The sequence below is a fragment of the Lonchura striata genome, chromosome 4 (assembly GCF_046129695.1).
Source record: "Lonchura striata isolate bLonStr1 chromosome 4, bLonStr1.mat, whole genome shotgun sequence".
Taxonomy (NCBI): domain Eukaryota; kingdom Metazoa; phylum Chordata; class Aves; order Passeriformes; family Estrildidae; genus Lonchura; species Lonchura striata.
In genome coordinates, this window is record NC_134606.1 from 39,206,014 (window position 1) to 39,228,920 (window position 22,907).

Below are 22,907 nucleotides of genomic sequence, written 5' to 3' on the forward strand. Positions count from 1 at the left end.
TTGTCTGGGGGAGAACTGAGTCCTTGTTTCTTTCAGAACTTATTATTATTTTTAATGGAAATAAGTGAAATGGCACAACTTCCTGTTGAAAACTTACCCTTGTTTTTAAGGGTCCCGTTGTTGAATACTTAAAGCTTGCATATTTTGTGTATGGAGTTCAGTTCCTTAAAGCTTTCCGTTTCACTAGATGGGTGGGAGGAAATCTATATCCTGTTTTGAGATGCAGTCTCTAGTTCTTTGAACTTGTTCAGTGCAGTAAATCTTGTCAGACACATATCTTGCACTAACAGTGCCTCTGAGGCAGCAATTACTTGTAACTCTTTAGATATCCTATTTATCACCTATAAAGAAAGATTAATAGAAAGACAAGAAATGTTGACAAAATAAAATATTTATGTGCTTTTGCTAATGTTGTTTGCTCTTGGGGCTCTTATAAATTCTCATCACTTTTGCAGAAATGAAGAGAAAGCTTTACAAACTAGGCCCTTATGAAATTCCACTACTATGGTGCAGCATTTTAAAAATGGTTTTTCCTCTAGTCAGGTAGAGACAGCTGACTGTATAGCATAATGGAAGGGCAGGAGTGACAGGAAAGAGATATACAAATGGATTACATTTGGTGTGGAGAATTAATGTGCCTCATTCACACCATGTTTAAATGGAGAGGAAGACCAATTTGTCATTTAGATTACTTTGTGATTTAAAAGTGGAAAGAATGGAAATTAGATTTAAAAAAAGAAAAGCCTGTAAAATGAAAGCAAGAGAAGCATGGCACTCTGTAGCCTATTGCAAGGTGAACATATTCAGTGAATTTAACCCTTTTTTTTCCAACTGATGAACTGTGCATAAGCAGAGATCCATATTTTTGTGGATTCTTTTTATGAATGACAATTTCTTGCTATGAGTTGTTTATAAAGCTGTTTAATTTTAGGTTCTAACTATCTAAAAGTACTGTAAGAAATTTATAAATTGGCAAAAGAGAAAATGACCTTTTTTGGACAGAATAGCTTTCCTAAGAAAAAAATGAAACAGTAGCAATAGCAATTTTGTGCATCCTTTTGGGAAGTTGGATCCTTTTGGTCCAATTAAGATAACCTAGGAGCTCATGGCATTTCATGCTGGCAGCTAATAATTCCCACAGTCAAAAATCAAATCCAGAGATTCATTTCCTCCAACATTTTTCAGCTCCGCTGTTTCTTCCTGACTAAGCTCCCTTTAGCAACAGTGAGATACAGTGATGAGATGTACCCACCAAACAGAGGAAGCATTTTTCTTTGCATAACCATTATGAGTTTATATGTGCTTTCCAGTGAAGGGCAAGCTTTTTGATAATTTCTCACAAAAAATATTTCTGGAATAGGTATTGTCTTTCTTGAGCATATTAATATGGAGAAAATATTTCCCTCTTTTATTAAGGAAATCTGTTAAAAGTTCCAAATTATTTCTCTTGTACTGGTGTTCTTCCATCTTCAAGAAAATGACAGTGTGGTTATTAGGCATCTGTTATTAGACATTAATTTAGTTCAGTTTGCCTATAAATTCCATCACAGTTGGTGTGAACATGCCACACTCACAAGGCTGTAGCTCCTTCTAATTTGGTGAGTGAAGGGGCCTCCATTAGTTCAGATAAGGAGCCTGCTTTTGAAGCACATTTGATCAACCTTAGTATTGCCATAGTTTAGACCACACTGAGAATTTGTCTGAGTGTATTCCCAGTCTAGTCCAAAATCAGTTTCAAATTAAAAAAACACACACCAGGATGGGTTTGGTGTAGATAGCCCAGATTTTAGCACTAGCTGTTTTTTTCCAAGAGATTTCTTACAATTTCACTGTAATGCTTGTTAGCATGGACATAGCTGTACAGCACCCAGAAAAATAAGGAACAATACATGTTTTACATAATTACATCATAGCACTTAAGCATTATTGCACATCATTATCAGTATGCCAATGCCCCTATATACATTTATATTTTTTAAGGCCTCAGAGGCATGCCCCTGCATTTTACATTTGCTAATGAGGGTAAAATTTGACCTGGTGTATTTTCAAGGAGGTCTATAAATGCTTCTGTAGCTAAACCCTTGGTCTATGTGTAATGGCCAAAAATCCTTAACAGTTTTACCAGGTACTGAGATAGGGGAGAAATTCCAAATATGGATGGGATCCACAGAGAGAGTTCTGGTGAGGCAGAATTACTGCAAACACTTTCCCACCACACTGCCCCTGGTGACAGGATTCTTAATGTGGCTTGCAGCAGAAGCAGGGACATGCTGAATGATTCTTACTCTTTTTCACATTCCTTTGGCAGTAATCATCCATGGGAATCAGCTGGGTAGATGCTGTCCCAGAGGAGCACTTGCTGGCAGGGTAGGAGTGGAGCACTAAATCCCACAGGACTCCTGCAGAATACGTGTGTTTTCCACTTCACTACAGAGGCACAGGGAACAGCCTATTTTCTTAATTTCCAAAGAGTCAGGTGGATTAGTAGATGACAGGGAAACTACTGGCTTTCCAATGAGAATGGAGATTAGCAGCTATTGTCTTTAATGAGAGTAAAACTGTTAACTGCATGTGAAGGAAAAGCTACAAATCTGTTGGAATCTGCCTGTATCTGTTGCAGTAAGCAGCTTAGATGCTAACCATCTAGATTGCAGTTTCAATTGCCATGATTTTGCCAGAATAAATAACTGTTGGGAAAACCTGAAAGATTTCCAAGTGATTTCCTTGGTCCATACTGATTTTAGACCTTTTAATCTGTAATTGTTTGTCTGTAGGAAAAATGGAAATGTTTGTCTGCATGGAAGACAAAAAGTCTTAATTTGATGACAAATGAAGGTCAGTCATCCAATATAACTCTTGCTGTTTTTCTGAAAATCAGCAAAAATCCAATTGTCTGCAACTTGTATACTGTTTTCCTACTTCCCTTTCTGCCTTTTAGCTTGTGCCATGAACAGGACCATGGAAAATATGAGAAAGAAATGAATAGTCATAGAATCTCAGACAGTATGACAACACTAAATTCTGAAGATGCCTCACTTCTGGGTGCTTTCTTTAGCTGCATCTCATAATTTTGATCTGATAAGAAATTCCTTTATATATATATATATATATATATATATATATATATATATATATATATATATATATATATGTAGTGACATATGTTTTGTAAGGAACATACAAGAGCTTTGCTAATTCATATAAGAGCTAACTCCTATGTAAATTATGAAAAATCTTTCATAAATAGTGATGCTTTCAGTTTTGACCTTATGTATTTTTTTTTCCTGAAAAATATTTTTCTTAATCTGTTGCATGAACCTGCTGTTTAAGAATATCCTTCAGAGAATTTTTGTGCCTTTTGTTTTTCATCTGATGTATGCACAGTGTTAGCATTAATTTCTTTGTTTGGTACATCTGTTTGCTGAAAGTTGTAGAAACAAATTCAGTTCTGTAGAAACAAATTTCTACAGAAATTTCTTGCAATTCTGTGCTAGAAAAATATATGCTCGATAATTAAAATAATGACTTATATAACAAAAAACTTATGCATAAGTCTGACAGCACTGTCAGAGTATAATTTTATAAGGATACATAGTGAGTTTTATTGAAAGAAATATAGACATTCTGTGATCTCAGTGTGTAGAGATGTGTTTGTAGGTGTATATAAATATGCACACAAAATTTTGTATATCTGAATCAGAAGGTCATCTAATGGCATATATATCCTGTGTTGTTTGATGCATACATGATTCATAGAGCAAAAGCTCCTTTGGACTCTTGTGTTCATCCTTTCCCCTGGAAAAAAAGGGTCCTGTTCATGGGCAGGAATCCTTAAAGAACTAAGCTGTCAGGAAAAAAAATAGTCAAAGGCATTTCTTTCTAATAAAGGCCATTTATCTACTAAAGGACTAAAAGGTTGAGAAAAACTGAGTATGTAAATGCTGTATGTGTGTCTGAGCAACTAAAACAGCAGCTATTAACAATGATCACTGCTGCACTACATATTGTGCATAAATCAGTACAGATTGAGCAAATTATGTATTTTATTTTTATCATAAGAGAGTGTTTTTGGGTTATTTTTCATTCAGTTAACTTTTAAAGAAATTTTACTCTCAGAAAATTTCTACCAGCTAAATAATCAATCCGATGCATGAAAGTTTCAAACAGTTGTGATCATTTGACAACAGGAAACTAGAATGAAAGTTCTCTACCTCCAGCTTGGTTTAGACATGGTTCAGGTATGTCTATGCTTTGTATCCCTACCTCCATTCTGTTTGCACAGCAAACTTCTCAAAGCTGTCATTAACAATTTACTTTCTCTGATCTGTGATAATTACAATGTACATTATAGATGAACACATCAAAGAGCAAAGATGCACAAAATTGTGGTTCAATTCTAATGGCTGAGGAAGACAGAGGAAGTTACCTGCTCCAAGTCTTGAAAAGAAGTTTAAGCACTTAGCCAACTGTTTGTTACCACAGGTGTTGGGCACCAAAAAATCTTTAGACTGTCATTATGAGTTTAGGTACACAAACATCTTTTAAGCTAATTTCTTCTGGTTAAACAAATAACAGAGAGTTAAATTGCACCGAAGAGACCAAAAAGCATTCAAGCTAATGAAAGCCATGCCTTTGGTCATTTTCTCTGGACTTTAATTTCTACCAAAATTAGTTTTAATTCTCTTTACATATTTCATGGTTATAAAGCTAGAAGAGGCCATTAGAATATTTAGTTTCAGCTTTATTCATACTGCAAGTTCTTTGTGTCATCCTGTTATTTATACAGCTGGCTTGTGGCTTATGTACAAAGAAAGACCAAATAGAATGTATAATGCATATAGAGTTTTTCTGTAGAAGTATTTCTACTAAGGATTATTTCTATTAATTTCAAATTTGCAGTGTCACTTTATTTGAAGATCCCAGTGGAATTTTAGGCTTGTATTTTAGCTCTGAAAATAATTTTAAACAATCTTGGCAGTAGTAGAAAAAAGGCTATTGGGTCCATAGCTTAGTTATCTAATTTCTAAATAGCTTAAATGCTAAGGCTGTAAAATAAATTATGTATGGCTTGAATTTAAATGAACAAAAAATGCTCATCTTCCTTTGGGGAATAGCTTTAATTTACAAAGGAAATTATAGTTTTTATGTAACTCTCAGTTGGGAATGCATTTGTTAGAAAAATAACTATTCAGTGTTTTGAAAATATAGTTCTGTTTAAGCTGGAGGCTCAGTATGAAATCACCATATAGGCTATTCCCATCTAAGAACTAAGCTACTGGTGCACCTAATTCAGCTGGATTAGCAAACACTGTAAATTGAGTTCCTGTAAAATGTGTCTCAAAAAATGAACATGTGCAAGAAGGAAGTTGTGGGTAATTTGTTCTGCTCTTCACTGCTGTGGGGCATGAAATCCTGTGTGAGCACCACTGCAGAAACTGCAGCCTGGCTTTTGTGGACCGGTATTCAGAGCTTCATTTATCTCTTGGATTTGGTTTTGGTTTCTTTATTTCTGTATGTCCAGCAAAGCAGCTTTGTTCTGATTTCCCATTATCATAGATTTTCTCATGGCTCTGGGCTACCCTGTGGAAGAATTGGGGAGCTGCCAGTTTTGATCTGTATTTCTTTCATGTGGAGACATTGGAATTTCCTGCTCCCCTGCTTATAGGCTTGGCAGCCTCAGAGCTGTGCAGTAGCCAGTCTTTCCTGGGACATCTTTGTCAGGTTACCTCCTGACATACATCAGGAGCTCCTGCTCTAAAGAGGTCACCCACCTTCCCAGTAGGAAGACAATCTTACTTTGAAGCTCTCCTACCCCTTTTCCTACCTCTGAGGTGGTACAGTCACAGTTTTCTCTGTGAAAGGGTGAATTATTCCTCAGATGTGTTCAGACACTTCTGCATCTGTGCTGTCTGAGGGTGCCATTCCTAAGTACTAAGTTTCTAAGGCCCAAGTTTCATTTGTGTGACAACAGGATCTGTGCTATTATTGTTACTTCTTTATTTTGAAATAGCATTTCTCAGGCTTCAGATCTTTTTTATTTGTTTGGGTTTTTTTTTTATTTCATGCCAGCTTGACACTTCAGACGCTCATTAGACCTTTTGGAGCTTTTTTGTGTTTATCTAGGTTGGGGATGGGAGGGAATTACTTTTCAATTGAGGTGAACCTCCTTGAATACCTCAGGTGTTTGGTTAAGCCTTCTGTTCTTTGTAAAGCTTTCTCTGCCTCCAAAGAGATGCTTGCCATCAAATCTGACATTGTTTTTGATGGGTGAATGTTTTTCTGATGTGATCAGGAGACTCTTTGGAAGAGGGGAAAGTCAGTAGGACACTTGTACATATGTCACGGAAAAATCCATTTAGATGATAATGTTAGAACACTGATCACTTTATGCAAAACCATAACATGAAAAGCTCTGTATCCCATCATAAGGTAAAACAGTTCTGGGACAACCTCTTATCTTAGTGTCTGCTTACAGAGTAGTTTCATTTTCCCAGATAATGCAGCTTCTGCCTAAAAGGGACAGTGAGGAATGAAAAAATGACCTTGAGTTTTCAATACCTGCCTCCTAAAAAGTGTGCATGTGTGTACACACTGTGCCATTTGCACGACTCCAGAGTACTCTACACTGCTCTCTGTTTCTTTAACTGTGTAACTCCAAAGAGATATCCTCAGAACTTTTTGTGCTTCACATTCTGGATATTTTCAGCTTGGATTAGATTTCTCTACCTTTGAGGGTTTTATTGGCATTGCTTATAGACCAAGAACTGTTCTGCTCTGGTATTTGTCTTAAAGGTTTTGCCATGCATAAAAGCGAAAAACTGTTATTTCTATTGATTCACCTTCAGACCACGTAACAAATTCAAAGAGAAATAATAACTAAGTGAAGAGAAACTGCTAAATGGCAGAAAGGAAAAGGGAGTATGTTCCTGGGCCTCCATCTGAAAGGTCATACACCTGGCATCTCTTGAATGTCAAGCCTAAGATGAGAAAGCAGTGTAAATAAGGCAGTGGCTTTGCACTGCTGGTTGGCAGGTCGGCTGACTCGCTCTTGCTGTCCTTGTGTCAGGATCTGCCACTGCGAGGGAGATGACGAGAGCCCCCTCATCACGCCGTGTCGCTGCACGGGGACCCTGCGCTTCGTTCACCAGGCCTGCCTGCACCAGTGGATCAAGAGCTCGGACACACGCTGCTGCGAGCTCTGCAAGTACGACTTCATCATGGAGACCAAGCTCAAGCCCCTCCGGAAGGTAGGCTGCCCTGGAGCTTCATTATCCTCTGCTGTCACAGCTCCAGAATGGCTGTGGAAATTGCAAGCACAGTTAAAGAAACATCTGTCCAGAATGGCTTTGTATTTGCTGTTGTTAATTAGTCACGGTGATTTTATTCTTACATTGGTTAATTTTCAGCAGGAGAGAATTAGACTAAAGACTCTCTTTCATCACACATACAATATAAATGCACAAGTAATAGTATTTTGGTTTAGACTTTCAATCTTCAGCTTTTTGTTATGGGTTCATTTCCCTATTTTTAATCCAGAAAAAAATATTTTGATGTTTTACTCCTGAGTAACACAGTCCAGTTCACCCAGCAATTTTTACATGAAGCCCAAAACTTTTGGTTGAGAATGATGCTTATACCCATGTGGAGACAGCAGTTATGAAGTAACACAGTCAATTTAACTGCATCTGTTGTAGCTGTGACACTCATGAGCAAATTAATCACTTCTACTTTCAAATTAGTTAATGGAATTTAAAAGACAGGGTGACTTTGCATTCTGAATGTCAAATGTGTGTTATCTGCACTCATCTGTTTTCTAAGACAAATCAATAAAATGGTTCACAGACTATCACTATAGGGAAGGTGAGGAGTTTATTAAACATATGTGGGTTCTGTTTTCTTTGGAGTGGATAATATATCTTTGAATTTTTATTCTGAAATGCTCTCATCCTTCTGGAGTCTTGTTGAATCTTTGAAGTTTGAGTCAATCTGGAGCTGGGCAAGTTTTGTTTTAAAACAAATTTCTACATTAAAAACATGTAGCAACTTTTGCTTAGGACTAGCATATGCTTATATAGTAGTGTTCTAATGGCAAAAGACATACTGGTTTTATTGACCTTACACAAGTAGCAGTAGTTCAGAGAAAGGAAAATCCATGGAATTCCTTCATGCTTCCCATTCATAGGAATTTTCTGTTAAATTTGTGGTGATAAACCACTTCTGAGGAGAGAATTTGGGCTAATTTGGAAAGCAAAGCTTGTGATAGGGAAAGACAAAGTTCTCAAATGCTAGGTAGATTCTGACCATGTATGCTAGAAATTGAAACAGATGGAAATAAATAAGAGATTACTAAAAACTTAATTATATTGACTTCTGTTTTAGTAATTGCAGATTAATTTTAACTAATGTGGCAGGATGAGATAATTGTATTAAAAACCCCTGCCTGTTGCATATCTTCAGGGGATTTTTTCAGTTTATATATTTCTATTTTCAAACCAAATTGCTTTAACATCTGACAAGTACTCTTACAGCAGTTACTTTTCTGAAGAGAATACACATACCAGTATTTTTAACAAAAGCCTTTTTCTGGTTTTGCTAGATAATATAGCATCTATTATAAAAGAGAAACAAAATTTATAGCAACCAAGGAGAAAAGGAGTGAAAAATATGCATAACTTGATATCAGCACTTTTATCTCTGTGTGTGGTCAGTGCCACATCTCCTCCCCCTTTTAGAGCAGTAATGTATTCCTGCAAGTCTGTAATTTCTTAATTGAATGCCACCTTATTCAGATTATCATTGGTTCTCAGGTATGGTTTAGATTTATGCCATAGAAAAGATTCACCTCTTCATTCAGGCGGGATATTTTTGTTTCTGCTCAAAGCACTGCTCAAAAGTAGTTTATCTGCCTGGCAGTCTGTGCTGGCAGCATTCCTCCCTTCAAATGCAATGCTGTCAAATATTTGTTGGTGTGGCATGCACCCAGCGCCTTACTATAAATCTTTTCTTATAGGTCACACCCATTTCAGAGACCAAAGCTCCTAGAGATTTCAAAGTTAAAATTAGTTGTCCTTTGGCATTTATAGCATTCAACTGTGACAACACTTCACATGTTACATTTAATTAAAAATGTGATCCTTACTAAGTGTGAGCACTATCATCACCATCATTCACAAATTTGTGAAACACTAAACAGTTTATGAGAAGCAGTTTTGCAAACCAGGTGTTTTGACAGCTGCAGCAAAGCCAAAGTAAGGGAGGAAAGAGTGATCATGAGACCTGCCTGCCATATGAGTAGAGCTGACTGGTAAATTTCTACCCAAACATCCTTTATAAAAATCACTGTTTTGAAACTGTTTTGTTTAGGATCTTTTTCTGTCAGAACTTATATATATTGCAAAAGTGGAAAGTTCCAATGAAACACTTTCAAATTTCTTGGCAGCTTTTATGAAGCCCAAAATCTCGGTTTCGGGGCATTCATTGTGAGTCTGTGTTTTCAAAAGACTGGCACAAAGGGTGGTGACCAGAGACCAAAGTACTGTGGGACAAGCAGCTCCTAGGACCAAAGCTGTTCACAATCCTGTCTCCTTGATGCAGAATCTGAAAAAATATTATCTCAATGCAGAGACTCGCTAAAATGATTAAACTGAGTTTTACTGAGGATTATTACTGACTCTGGGATTTCCAGACTTCGAAAGCTTTGCGTTTTGCTAAAGCTTGGTTCTGTACTAGACCTCAAGAGCCTTCAGTCCCCAGCACTAAGCCTGGCCTGTCAACAGTGAATCAAAATTTCCAAACTTCGGAAATCCTCTTGGCATGTTGGCAGGGACATTACGTATCTGAAAACAACACAATTCTTGTCAACTTTGTTGGATGCCGACTGGAACAGCAAAATTGACCTGAAAAATTTATTAATTTTGTTAGTAAGCTTTGAGGAATTCTGAAAACAGATTTCTTTTCCATGCTTCCTAAACAGAAGACCATATATTTTGTTTCAAGAAAGGAGTGCCTTTTCAATTCCATAAGAAACTAATTTATTAAAAAACCAAAGGAAATTATTTCCCCTAAAGTGATTTTCTGTCCAGCTCCAGATGATTCAATTTCCATGGCCATTAGATCTGGATTTGAAGTGACATTCTACAAGTGGAAGGGGTCACATCTCTTTACCATTCTTATTTTTTGTTTTTTAATCTTTCTCATCACTTATTATACAACATTCTGTACTTTGGTTCCTGACAGAGTATTGTTTCATTATGATGAATTTTGTCATAATGTATTTCTAAAATTCCTACTGCTGGTCTCCTGAAAAATTACAGACTAGCAAACTTAATTACAGCAATCTATAGTTTTGCATTTTGCAAAATCACAAAAGCATGATTTAAATATAAAGTACATTATTTAATTCAGTTATGAATTGCCGTCTTTATTTATACCTCAGCCCTTCATGCACCTTCAATGTCTCATAACAGATTTGTTTTTTCAAAGTCTTAAGGTTTTATAGTACAATCATTTTGGAATATCATGCCATATCTGTTAGCACTCATAAGTGACAATGTAGGACATACTAAGTTGACATAAATTAAGCTAATCGGTATTAAATCAATAGAGTTGTGCCAATGTGCGATTTAATTAGAGAATCCCTGAAAGCACCAGACATCAAATAAAATTCAGTTTAATCATTTTAGTGAGTCTTTGCATTGAGGTAATCCTTTTAAGCATTGATCAACAGACATTGCAAGTGTTTCATATATTTGGACAGGTCTAATTGCTCAGCTCAAGATAAATACAGAGATTAAATATTAAGCATTGCTTAACGTTTCTGGTTTATTTCTCACGGTTCCTGTTACATCTGTCTATCGTTATAAATAATACAGTTGCATTTGCAATCCATCTCTCAGCATCTGCAATCCATGATGCAGAATTTAAAAGGTGACTTTATAGCAGAAGGAATTAGAAAGTTGTAAGAAGCTTGTGTGAGCTCCGTATTGAGCTCTCTCAGGTAATAGCTTAAACCTGAGGAAAACACTTCTTATTTAAAAAAAGATGCAATCCTAGATATTAACACCTGTATTTCATATCTCTTGAATGTGGTGTTTGAATCCTAGTAGAAAAGGGAATTGAATGAAAATACAGTGAGAATGAAATGGATTAAGCACAAAAATGTCTTTAAATGGAGATTCTCAACAGTGTCTTGCTATACTCCAAAATACTTCTCATATTTAAATTTTGATATCTATTTAAGACATCTAATATCTGATGAGATGTCTTACTTTGATGCATCATCCCAACAGATTATTGTGTGGTGTCAGAGATGTCTATTTTCTCTCCCAGTTCTGTTTTTGAAATGATTTGCAAATAAGGTCTTATTTATGTGAGCATAAGCAATATTGCTCATTGTTACTATGCAGTTGCTCTGGGTCATTAAGGAAGCACAAGTCATTTTTTATGTTTACAGAAGCATTATGTAGCAGTTGAGGTTAATTTTCTTTCTGAGAGAAAGGGTATCTGAATTTATGCTTTTTCAATAATAAAGGAACTAGGAATGTTCTTTTAGTACAGAGTGATATATTTCTATTAAATAGAAGCAAACATAATGCTGATCATGAAATAAACTTAATCTTATTTATTTTGTATGTGTATATATATCTTCTAAGTGTTTATTCTTCTTGTCTTCTGTATTTGTATTCTTATATGCTGATATGAAAAAAAAATCTAATAGCATCCCTGAAACATTCAGTGATGACAAAATACTTAAGGGTGTTTTTTTACTTTTGATTCAGTGGTAACTTGGTAATTAATATTTACATTTCTTTTTTAAGAGTATGGTGATCATTGCCAAAAGTTATAGAACCTGCAGAGAAATTTTTGTGGTATACTGCTCTGAAACCAAAAGTGCTGGCCATTAGAAACTACTTCTGCCAGAGTAAACTCTCAGATCCAGATGTGACTAGAAGAGTCTCACAAGGAAAAACCCAAACTTTTGAGCAGTCATTACCATACTCCTTGCTGTTCAATTCTTACTGCCCTGTGCTGTGAGATATGAACCACCTGGCTTTGTCACTGGTTTTCTAATAATGCTCATGATAAGAAGTGGTATCATATATATTGCATAGGACTTGCTGTGGGACTAGTTCCCTTTTGACCCAATTTGATGAATATTTTGGAGTTCTCAACATAGAAGGAGCTCCTGCATTTTTCTTTGATTTCTGGTGCAGCTACATAGTGTCGTCAAGGCAACCTGCTCCAGTGTTTCTTCCAGTAAACTGTCTCAAAACATCAGTGGCCTCAAATAATTGCCTGCAATATGTGGGGTCAGACACTTCACCAGTGTGCACAAAGGCACAAAGCTATTACTTTCTCTTTGGCTATCATGTCATTATAGAAAATAACTTTGGGCTCAAGGGACAATGTGTATATTAAAGCTTGTAAAGTAAAAATGATTCTATAGCATTTATATCCTATTGTAATGCTTCAGGGATACAAGGGACTACTTTGTTCAGACAGTTGTATTCTTAATTTTTGAGGATAATAGAGCATTACTGCTAATTTATCTGTATATAGACAGCATGCTATAGTTCATAGAAGAATGCTGTCTTGCATTTTCTGCCACAAGAAGAAACTAGAGCTTAGCTTTCTTACAGTGGTAGGATTTGTGCTAGCCTGCCATCTCTATATGTCTTTCTCTTCCAATCACAACACAGCTTTATTCACACAGCTATTTCTGCTCCCATAGACTTCTGAGAAAAGATTCTTGTGCCTCTTACCTTGAACCCATCATAGCATACCCCTAGACTTGCTAAAAGCCATCTTACTGTGATACTTTGCTATGTATCCCATATGCAGCATCCTTCCTGGAGGTAGAGCAAGATGTTGGTATGGTCATTGCTTTGAACTTGCATTCTTTTAAGAAGCAAATGAAAAATATTATACTAGAAAATCAAATGAAAATTATGTCCTCTTCTAATTAAATGCCAGTGACCAAATTGGCTACTTTGCTGCTCAGCAGCATTTGCAAAAGCAAAGGGAATTTGGGACATTGTTCAGCTCTGGGTATTAGTAGTGTTATCCACTATTGTACAGACCCTTCAACATGAGCTCTGGGAGGTACAAATCTTCTGTGCTTTCTGAAGCCGAAATAAACAGTTTGATCTGAGCTGTTTACAGATGCAACTTACATCAAAAGATTCAATTCCCATTTCAATTAGAGAACCCTACTCAATCCTGCAATAAGCCTCTCTCTTATTTTTTAAGAATTTGGGTCCTCCTTTTCATTTTTTTATTTAAGCCCTTTCAGTGTTTTGTTTTACAGTTTGACCTCATCAATAGTTATAACCAAGGAAGGACTGGGAAGCTGAAGCATTGAAAATAATTAACAGAATCTATGGGTTTATAGATAAATAAAGTGTAAATGGAATGCTGACACAAAATATATAGTTAATAATATGAGATTAAATGAGCATAATCAACCCAAGTATTGACCTAAACCAGTCATTGAAATTTATGGAGTTTTTTAAAAACGCCATTTTTACTATTTAATTTTGAAGTTAGGAACTTTACCAGCTCCCATGGGAGAGGGCCGCTATTCATTATATGATGAATGCAGGTAATTATCTGTCACATAATTAACATGTTCAATTTTACAGTTGTTGCTTGCCTCAAATGTATTTTGCCTGGGACCTATTGATGTGAGATGATCTGTTCGCAGGTTGATGCTTACTTGATGTGGAATGCATGCTAAAAATGGATTTTCTTTAACACAGTGATGTTCTTTTGAACACAGAAATTCCAGTAGTGGATCTAAATTATGACCAAATGGGATAACTTTTACTTTACTCAGGTTTGGGGGTTTTTGTTAATTTAATTTTATTTCTGTAGCATTTTATTAAAATTATGGGGGGAAACTTAGAATTTCCTCTTTTTTTCAGAATTAATAGCTTCCCTCAGCTCTTTACTAGAACACTAGGCTGTAGTTTTATTTTAGTTACTATAGCTTTCCCCAGCACAACTTTCCTCTATTTTATTTTTATTTAATTGGACCAAAAGAATCTCTCTTGTGGAAAAATTAAAAGGCAGATAAGGCAACTGTAGCTATTCATTGGAAAGTCAGTATTCTTCCTAAACCCATATTTATAGATAATTAAAAGCCTCAGCTCCTTTTTTTAATCTTTGTTATGTGGAAATTCAGACATGTGTGTAGATACTATGTATATAGCTGCAAAAAAAGGATATGTCCAGGTATGTTTAAACAACAATGTATTTAAAAATAACAGGGTCTTGGCAAAGAAAGACATTTAAACCAAACAACATCTTTGTAACAGTTTGAACTGATTCTCAGCAGGCTGGACAATTTGAAATAGAGGAAATTAAGCACTGTGATGAATACTGAATAGAAGGCAATTGAAGTAAAGACTGACAAAACAGTGATTGTATTCTACAACTTGTTTTAGGTGCCTAAGGCAACAGATCTTCAGAGAAATTTCCTGCAACTGGACATGACTGAAGAACTAAAGGAAGTGGAGAGGGTTACAAAACCATGTAATAGGATGTTGGTCTCCAGCATGTTGCTATATCAATTTTTATAATTTCTCTCCTTTTTCAATTTCTACCATGCTATTGGAGCCTTCTGTCCACGTCCATCACACTATAAGCACTCAGATGTGCAAAGGGAACCCATCCCACTTGATATTGAGGGACAGAGACTCAGGCACAGACTGCTGGGAGATGGTTTGTTATGGCTCCTGTAGTGGAGAAAGGACTTGTGGTTGCTTTGACCCCAGCAGAATCCATCTCAAATCCACCACCGAGCCTATGTCATGGCTGTTTTTTTATTGCCTCTAGAATACATACCACAAACTGCAGCAGCCCTACCTGCTTTGGTCAGAAAGGGAAATCTCAGCAGAACTGGTCTTACAGCAAAATTATGGTCTGTGCTCTTGTGATACGGCACTTCGACTGATTGATTTTTTTACGGTTTTCTTTGTGTGTATATGTGTCTAAGTTGTTGTTTGAGGAATGGACTGTGATTTAAAGGTATTTTTACTTAGTGACTGTAGCAAATGTCATGCCTTCAATTAGATATGCTGCTTTTTTGGAAATAGAGTAGGCAGAGGCAGGAGTTGACACATGCAACAGACAACATCCGTGTCTGTTCTTGACTAACTGTGATAAAAGTTAATGGAGACATAGATTCTACCCCTTTTGTCTCTGTTTCTTTATGGGTTGCCAACAGGTAGTTTCTTTTTTGATTTTTAAGTAATAAAGTCATGTGCCCAGATACCTGAAGTAAATATTTTCTAGAGTTCTAGATGTGTGCCTCTTGTTCTTAGTACCAGATATTATATTCACCATAGTTTTACATAATGGTGGTAGTTCACTCCTGATCAATGGTTTAATGTTTTACCTGCAGTTTCTCTGTCAGGATTATATTTTAGATAAGGTATCTGAAGTGTACTGTGTTTGGAGATAGTGATCTTTTTCTTAAAGGTCTTACAAGGCAAGAAAAGAAAACGTAATTGTGGATGAGTTCATGATAGCACTGAAGGCTCTATTGAACAAAAGATTGCTTAATGTCTTTTCAGCATTCAAAGAAGATACTTGGAAAGTAAACACTTGGTTGTGTGCTTCTGCATTCTATATATTGATGTAAAGCAAATTCTAGCAGATGGGAGCTAGAAAGAGGCTCCCAATATGGAGAGATTGTGCTATAATTACTTCCCACAGGGTTTCTTGCACATCTCTCCAAAGCATCTGGGTTTGGCCCCTATCTGAGACAGAGCATTGGATGAGAGGGACGTGAGGTCCTGTATTTCCAAAGTGTAGGTTGTTTGAGTTGTTTTTTGTTGTTGTTGTTTTTGTGGGTTTTGTTTTTGTCTTGGTCTTTGTTTTAGTTTTGGTTTGGTTTTGGGATTTTTTGGGGGTTTTTTTGTTAGTCTATGTTGGGATGATTGGGATGCAGGTACTGAAGTTCTTTTAGTTGGTAAATGACAGGTATTCTCAATACTTTCATATTGCAAAAACAGCTACTTCATTTTAGAAATTATATTCTTGAATTACTTAATTTTTACACTTCTTAATTTCTACACTTTTCTTTTACATTTTTTAAGGGTTTGCTAATTGATGATGTACACAGCAAAAAATTGCACAAGCTTGTGACAAGTGCACACCGATTATATCTCTTAAGCCCAGTGATTCTAATTGTCACTTAAAAAAGAAATAACGTGCCATCTTGGTTATGATAAAACTGAATTATTAGTTCTTTGCAGATGATAATCCTAAGGTGTTCATCAAAGCGAGATTTTTCATTATGTATTTCTTTTGTTACTCTAGGTATGCATATCATACAAAAGTGAATTAGTGTGTTTTTCTTTAGAAATGCACCCATTTCTGGTTCAGTTAAAAAAATTTAATAGGTGTTTAAATGCACCACAGACATTCTTTTGAATTCCAGCCAGGTTTGTTTAGTATCTCCTAGGGACAGAAACAGATTTTGAGCAAACTTCAGACAGGTTTGATAGAAAATTATCTCTACTAGAACATCTAATGAGACAACTAGAAGAAAGTAAGGTTGTGCATAGATAGGGCCATATGATCCACCAGGTGACATGGGAGTTTAAAAATTCATTTCATTTCCCTGTTCAGCAATTAACATAGGGGTCTAATTATGGCCTTTTATTCTTGATCCTTACAAGAGTTTCTTCTCTGGAATACATATTTTGAAGAAGCAATGACAAATATGTTTTCTGTATTTTCTGTGAACCTGCTCAGTTCTTACTTCTCTCTGGATGTGTCTGGGGAAAAGAACACGGTTTAGGTGTTTTCATGGCCCGAAACCTTCTCTTGTCAGCTGTCAGACCTGGCTCATTCTGTTGGACTGTCTGAGGGGCACTTCTCACGTTGGAGCAGGATGTGGGGACACATACCCTGTCCTTTAAGACACTGTCCCCATGGTGCAGACTGCAACCACATGTTGTTTAGATGGCAGAGAGAGGCCCAGAATGCTTTTATTCAAATAACAACGTTTGAAGTCTCAACTCTTACGAACACTTCAAATTTCTGCAAGGCTATTTTGTTCTCCCAACATGAATGGAGCCCTGTTGTCCTTTATTACTATTATTTCTTCCTCTTCCACCCACTGCACAAATTCCATTCGGAAAACTACCATGGCAGCTGCTTTCCTCCAGCTGGTAGGTTGATAGCAGTGAACAGCTCACTGTGGAGCCTGAGCCAATTAGTACTGCAACAAGTGACCAAAAATTCCTCCCTAATATTAATAACTATGAGCTACATATTCCCACTGTTGACATGTCTTCACTGCCCAGTTCACTTCAGCATATGCTGCACCAGTTCTTTTTCAATGAGCTGGCTAAATCCTTTGGGTTAGGTTTCAGATAAGATCTTTTTCTGTGTGCTTTTAGTTTATGTGCAGAGTGCAGTTTCTACAACAGCCTCTAGTAAGTAATTTTAGCCTTTATTTTGCAGGTGTAATTACTTTAAGATAAAGGTTGGCTGAAAGTATTTCTTCAGACTGTAGAAAGAATTCAGAAAATTCTGCATCGTGGCTTTAGCTCTCAGTGAGAGCAGAAATCCTTCCAGTTGTGGGTGTTGTTTACATTATACATAGGCATTTTTTCTGCTAAATGATGGATAGGGAGAAAAATGTCAGGAAAAGTATTTAATATTAGCAATGTTCCAGTCATACCAGCTTCCTCTGTCAGACCTTCTTACATGCAATTTTAAAAACAGGGTTCCTGAAAATACCCAGGAGTTAAAAAGTCCAGGCATTCATCATATGTTGCAAAGCAGCCCATTAACTTCACCTTCAATATTTGGCATCCTCAGTGCTGAGTCCCTGCAGCAGAGAGACCTTCAGCTGTAGAGGTGTGAATCTGCAAACCTGCAGTAGAACTGCAGTTGCCTAAGGACATCAGTGTATGGACAAAAATCTGTAGCCAGCGTGACAGAATATTACCATGATCAGGAGGCAACACATGGGCACAGAGTGGTGGATGGGAGCAGGCAGGCAGCAAATCTCTAATGCCAAGGTGGGGAAAGGAAACACAGGCAGCAGAGTTTGCTAAGTGCCACTGAGAGGTGTGGAGACAGCTTTTGTGTGAGCAGCGTGGGGCTTTCGCTTCTGCGTTGGGCCACCATGAAACCACTGTGCAGAAAGCGTAATGTATGGGAGAGAATTCAAATTGCATATTTGCTTCTGTTAAGCAGAGAGGCTGTGTTGGTATGTAGGATATGAAGCAGCATCCCCACACTCACAAGGAGTGTTTTCAGAAGATACTAAAGAAAATATCCATAATTACTTGTTGCATATTGATTAAACAAGCTTTTATTAGAAGTGGCACGGAGAGAGGCAGATTTTTGTCCTTTAAAATAAATATGAGAGACTTTCTCAGACTACTTTACAGGAAAGGGAAGTGGTTGGCTACACGATTTAAAGTTCCCTGTATGTTTTAGGGTTTGGTGGGTTTTTAAGATCTAATCTTTTTTATTTCCCCAGAAGGCTCATAACTACATTTTGTAATTACAAGAGTGGGATTTGAAATTGGTAACCATTCTCTTGAAGTTTCTGAGTGAAATTTTCTTTAGGAAACAAAAGCAAAACACGAGGTAGAACAGGGTACAGTTTTGTAGCTGCCACTTTAAGGATTATTCCAAACTTCTTTGACAGTAAAGAACAGGAATTCCAAGGTGCACGTTGTGTCTTAGAAGCAGCTGTAAGTAGTCGGGGTGGGACGAGTGTTTTTTATCACATTCGCAATCCAGCTTCTTTCCATTCCTGCTAGGAGCCTGTGAGTCAGGCAGTCTCCTACCACCCTCCAGTGGTTTTCAGAGCACAGTGCAAGCCACAGGTTCAGAAAGCTTATTCAGAAAATAAAAAGGAGGCTGGGGATATTCCAAGCTTTCTGCTGGGGACGCATTTGGATTTTTGTAACATTTTGTATTTAATTGGTGACTTGCTTAAAAGGATCTTTCGGTTCTGGTTGGATGTTACAAAGTGTTCTAGCACACCTGTTCTGTGAAACATTATGATATTCATGCTGTTGCTTGCATTTGCAGGACATTAAACCATCTGCATTTGTGATGATTTCCAGTCTGTGTTTGTATTGCTGCCAGGATTACAGAATCCGTAGGTGTGACAATCGGATGTACAACAATGAAGGGGTGTTTTGTCGGGGGCTGGGCAAAAGCTACAGGTTTTTCTACGGATTTAGTGACTCAATAATTTGCAAATCATTATAAATATCTCCTCTGGCTGTTAGCCTTCCCTTTATTTCTGTTGTTACAGTATCTAGAGCAGCTTAGCAGCATTAACATCTAGGTTTCCAAAGAAAATTGCATCGGTGTACTTAACTTTGTGCTGTTTTTCTGTTCTTGGTGGCATTCTGTCCATGGCATGTTGCAGTGTCATCAACCTGATTCCTGTGTTTTCTTGGAGATCACTGATGAAGACATGACACAATTTATTTTTATCTTTCTGTTATGAATGTGGAAAGCCATGAAAACCGCAGGAGCTTCAAAACACAGCAGGGATTAAATTATCAGAGGTTAAGGAGGCATTAATGCACTGTGTGACATGAAGGCAGCACCTGCCAAAATTCCCCACATGACTTTATCGAACCCTGGACTATAAAGCACAAGTAAAAGGGGCTGATGCTTTCATTGCTCATTACATTGTTGTCTTGTCTTTTGTTAGGTATTTTCAAGCAATTTTTGTTTCACTGCTTTTGACCAAGCAAGTCTGTGCTAAAGCTGACAGTTAATTTTTTGATACAAACCTATTGCAAAAATCCTAAAATAGGGAATTGCACTTTTCTGCTCCAGGGTGACAAATTGCTGGATCATCTAGTAATATCACTCATCTAGTACAGCATGACTCATCTAGTCACAAAGTACTCTCTGTTCAGCCAACCCAAAATACATGAGTAGGATGGGGAAGTTACAACAGCTACCACTGGGATCACCAGAAGTACAGCACAAAGTTTAATTGCTTTTTCCTTTCTGAGTTCATCCCATCATCACCATAGTTGAGAGAATTGTGACTGCAGCAAGAGCAGGGCAAAACAAAAGAGCAGCTTTGGGGCACACTAAGAGCTGTAAAATGCTTCCAAGTACCTGTCCGTGACAGATGGAGTCTCTCCTTGGATTTTATTCCTCTCCTGTTGTGGTTTTCTTTTAAGTAATAAAACCAAACTGGGAATACGAGACATTCTGCACAGTCTCCCAGTCCCATAATCACCTACACCCTGGCGACCTCTCCCAGTGTCTTGGCAGCCACCTTCTGTCTGGTGTGGTAGTGTGTGTGTGGATAGAATAGACAGGCAAGGCAGAAGAAAAGGGGCCAGCTGGAGGAAGAAGAGTCCAGTAGGCCTTGGCTTGCCCTCTGGCTAATCATCAGTTGTTACCAAAAGGGTAACAACTGGCTTCAGCCAATTTCTGCTGGCTTCCTCTCCTGAGACAGCTTTCTTGTAAATCTCAGCAGAACTCTGTGAGCTTGAGCCTTTATTTACCTATCCTGCCTGTTGGTTGGTTGATTTTGTCTAGATTTTCTCCACCTACAAAATGTTTACATTTAGGCTAATGGACCAGCATTTGTCTTTGACTGGGTATTCAGATCTACAAGAAGGCTTTTGAGTATGTTAGAGAGTAAAATCCATGTAAAGAGACTGCGCATATACATGACAATGAAAATTTTGCAGAGTCTTCTCTCCGACAGACCAAATGGTGTAGCATCAAAGTTGAGATAACAGACAAAATCTTTTAAAAAACAAATCATTCTTCATTATGTTCTATGTTATCTCTTACAAAGCATCCACGGGTAAGTGAAGGGTTAAGGTAAAACTCTTTCTTCCATTTGAACAAAGACAGGGTTTCTTTCTTTGGAAAGAAAGTCTGTTACAAGAATTGAATTGAATTTTCACTGCAAAAAGAATGAAAGTCTCCAGGTCAAAGGCTGTGTAACCTGGTGACTGTAATGAAATAAGACTGTGATAATGCCACATACTCTGGTCTGACTAGTGAATCTTATCTACATGAACTGTAATTAATACAGACTTTTTGAGTTCTTTTGCTTAAAACAAAACCAAAACAAACCTTATTTTTTAGACCTCCCATTTTTCCAGACTGCCATATAAAACCCAGCAAGCTTAGTTTTCACCCAAAAGTAGATGTATCAGAAACTGAAATGAGGTCTCAGCTAATAAATAAGCTGATTGCTCTGCCTCTTTGTATATGACTCAGGAAATATTTACATTTTTCTAAGCAATTATTTATGCTTTGTGTTCTTGAAGCATGGGAGAAGTGATTCTTGAAAGACCCCACCAGGACTGCTACATCCAGCTCAGGGGTGCCCACTGAGGTCATGTTGGAGAGAGTCCAGAAGAATTCACAAAAAATGGTCAGAGGGCTGGAGCACCTCTCTTATGAGGAAAAGCTGGCAGCTGGGGTTGTTCAGCCTGGAGAAGAGAAGGCTTTGAGACCTTATTGTGGCCTTCCAGTACCTAAAGGGGCCTGTAAGAAAGATAGAGCAAACTTTTTAGCAGGGCTTGTTAGAGTAGTAATGATTTGAAACAAAAAAAAAAAAAAAAAAAAAAAAAAAAAAAAAAAAAAAGGGTGTATCTAGGCTACATTTAGAATTAACTTCTTATGATGAGAATGGTGAAACAGTGGAACAGGCTGCCTAGGAAAGTGGTAGGTGCCCCATCCTGGGAAGCATTATGGTGAGGTTGGATGGGGCTCTGAGCAAGCTGGTCTAATTGCAGATGTGCCTGCTCATTGCAGGAAGTTGGACAGAATGACCCTTAAGGTCCCTTTGAACCCAAAATATTCTATGATTCATATAATTTGACAAGGGCTAGAAAACGTTCCAGAGATTGTGTTTTGAGGCAACAGCTCTGAAACATGCAAGATTTAACTGCCATTAAAGACTGAAGTTTGTCTGGCCTGATCTGTCCTTCTCTGTAAGCAGGAAGAAGTATTTCTGAGAGTTATTCCCCTTGGTGACACAGCACTGACCCTCCTCAGGTTTTACTGCAGTTGTGCTCCTTCAAAATGTAATGTGACTGCAAAGAGTGTTCAGAGTAGAATGGCTATGTTGGTTCAGGTTAAAGGCTAAACATCTAGCTTGGATGGCATCTCCAGCCCTAGCCTTAAGGAATTTAGAGAAATTTGTTATTGCCTGGAAACAAAATTTTTAAAAATCCCAAACAGTAAAGGTAGCTAATAAAACAAAAACAAAACCTAAACAAGGAAAACCAAGACAAACTCACAACCTGGCAGTAAATGTGCAGCACGACAGGGCTCTGGAGAGGCTGTGGTTGCTGTCCTAGCCATAGCAGGTGGCAGCAGTGCTGTGGCACCAAGCTGCGTGCAGCTCAGCCCAGCGTTAACAGAGCCACAGGGAGGTGGCACTCACATCTCATGCTTTGTACTGCTTTCCTTCCTCAGATGCCACTACTGGCTCCAAGATTATCCGTTGGAATTGAGGTGTTTTGCTTTTAAGTGATCTGTTCTTTCATCTGTTTTCAAAGGCAAATGTTTTAGGAGAGAAGGGATTTGTTTTGAAGTAGTGCTGGGAAAAAAAAATTCATGTCGCAAGTGACATTAAAAAAATCACCTCAAGGGCTGCATTGTTCAATTGCAGACAATAGCCTATTTCATCTTAAAATAGCCTTACCTTAAGCCAGGATTTAGCACCATAATTGACAAACACATGCCTGGAAGATCCTCCTTGCATTACTGAGGTTATTTGGCTGCTATCATATATGATAATTTCCATGTAATCATCTTCTCTCACCACAAGAAATGCAAATTTAAAGTAAATATTAATCTTTTTATCTGTCTATTAACGTGTTATGACTGTACTGTAATGAAATTACTTAAGATATCATTCAGAAGCAGAC

The 22,907-nt window shown here is 37.4% G+C and overlaps 1 protein-coding gene across 2 annotated transcripts in view; it reads left to right on the forward strand.

The window, feature by feature from the left end:
- Nucleotides 1-22,907, forward strand: part of MARCHF1 (membrane associated ring-CH-type finger 1) — a 224,109-nt gene that overhangs the window by 194,378 nt on the left and 6,824 nt on the right. For both annotated transcript variants that reach the window (XM_021542285.2, XM_077782911.1), the window contains exon 6: nt 7,067-7,247. In XM_021542285.2, coding sequence (XP_021397960.2) covers nt 7,067-7,247 — 181 coding nt within the window. The remainder of the gene's footprint in view (nt 1-7,066; nt 7,248-22,907) is intronic.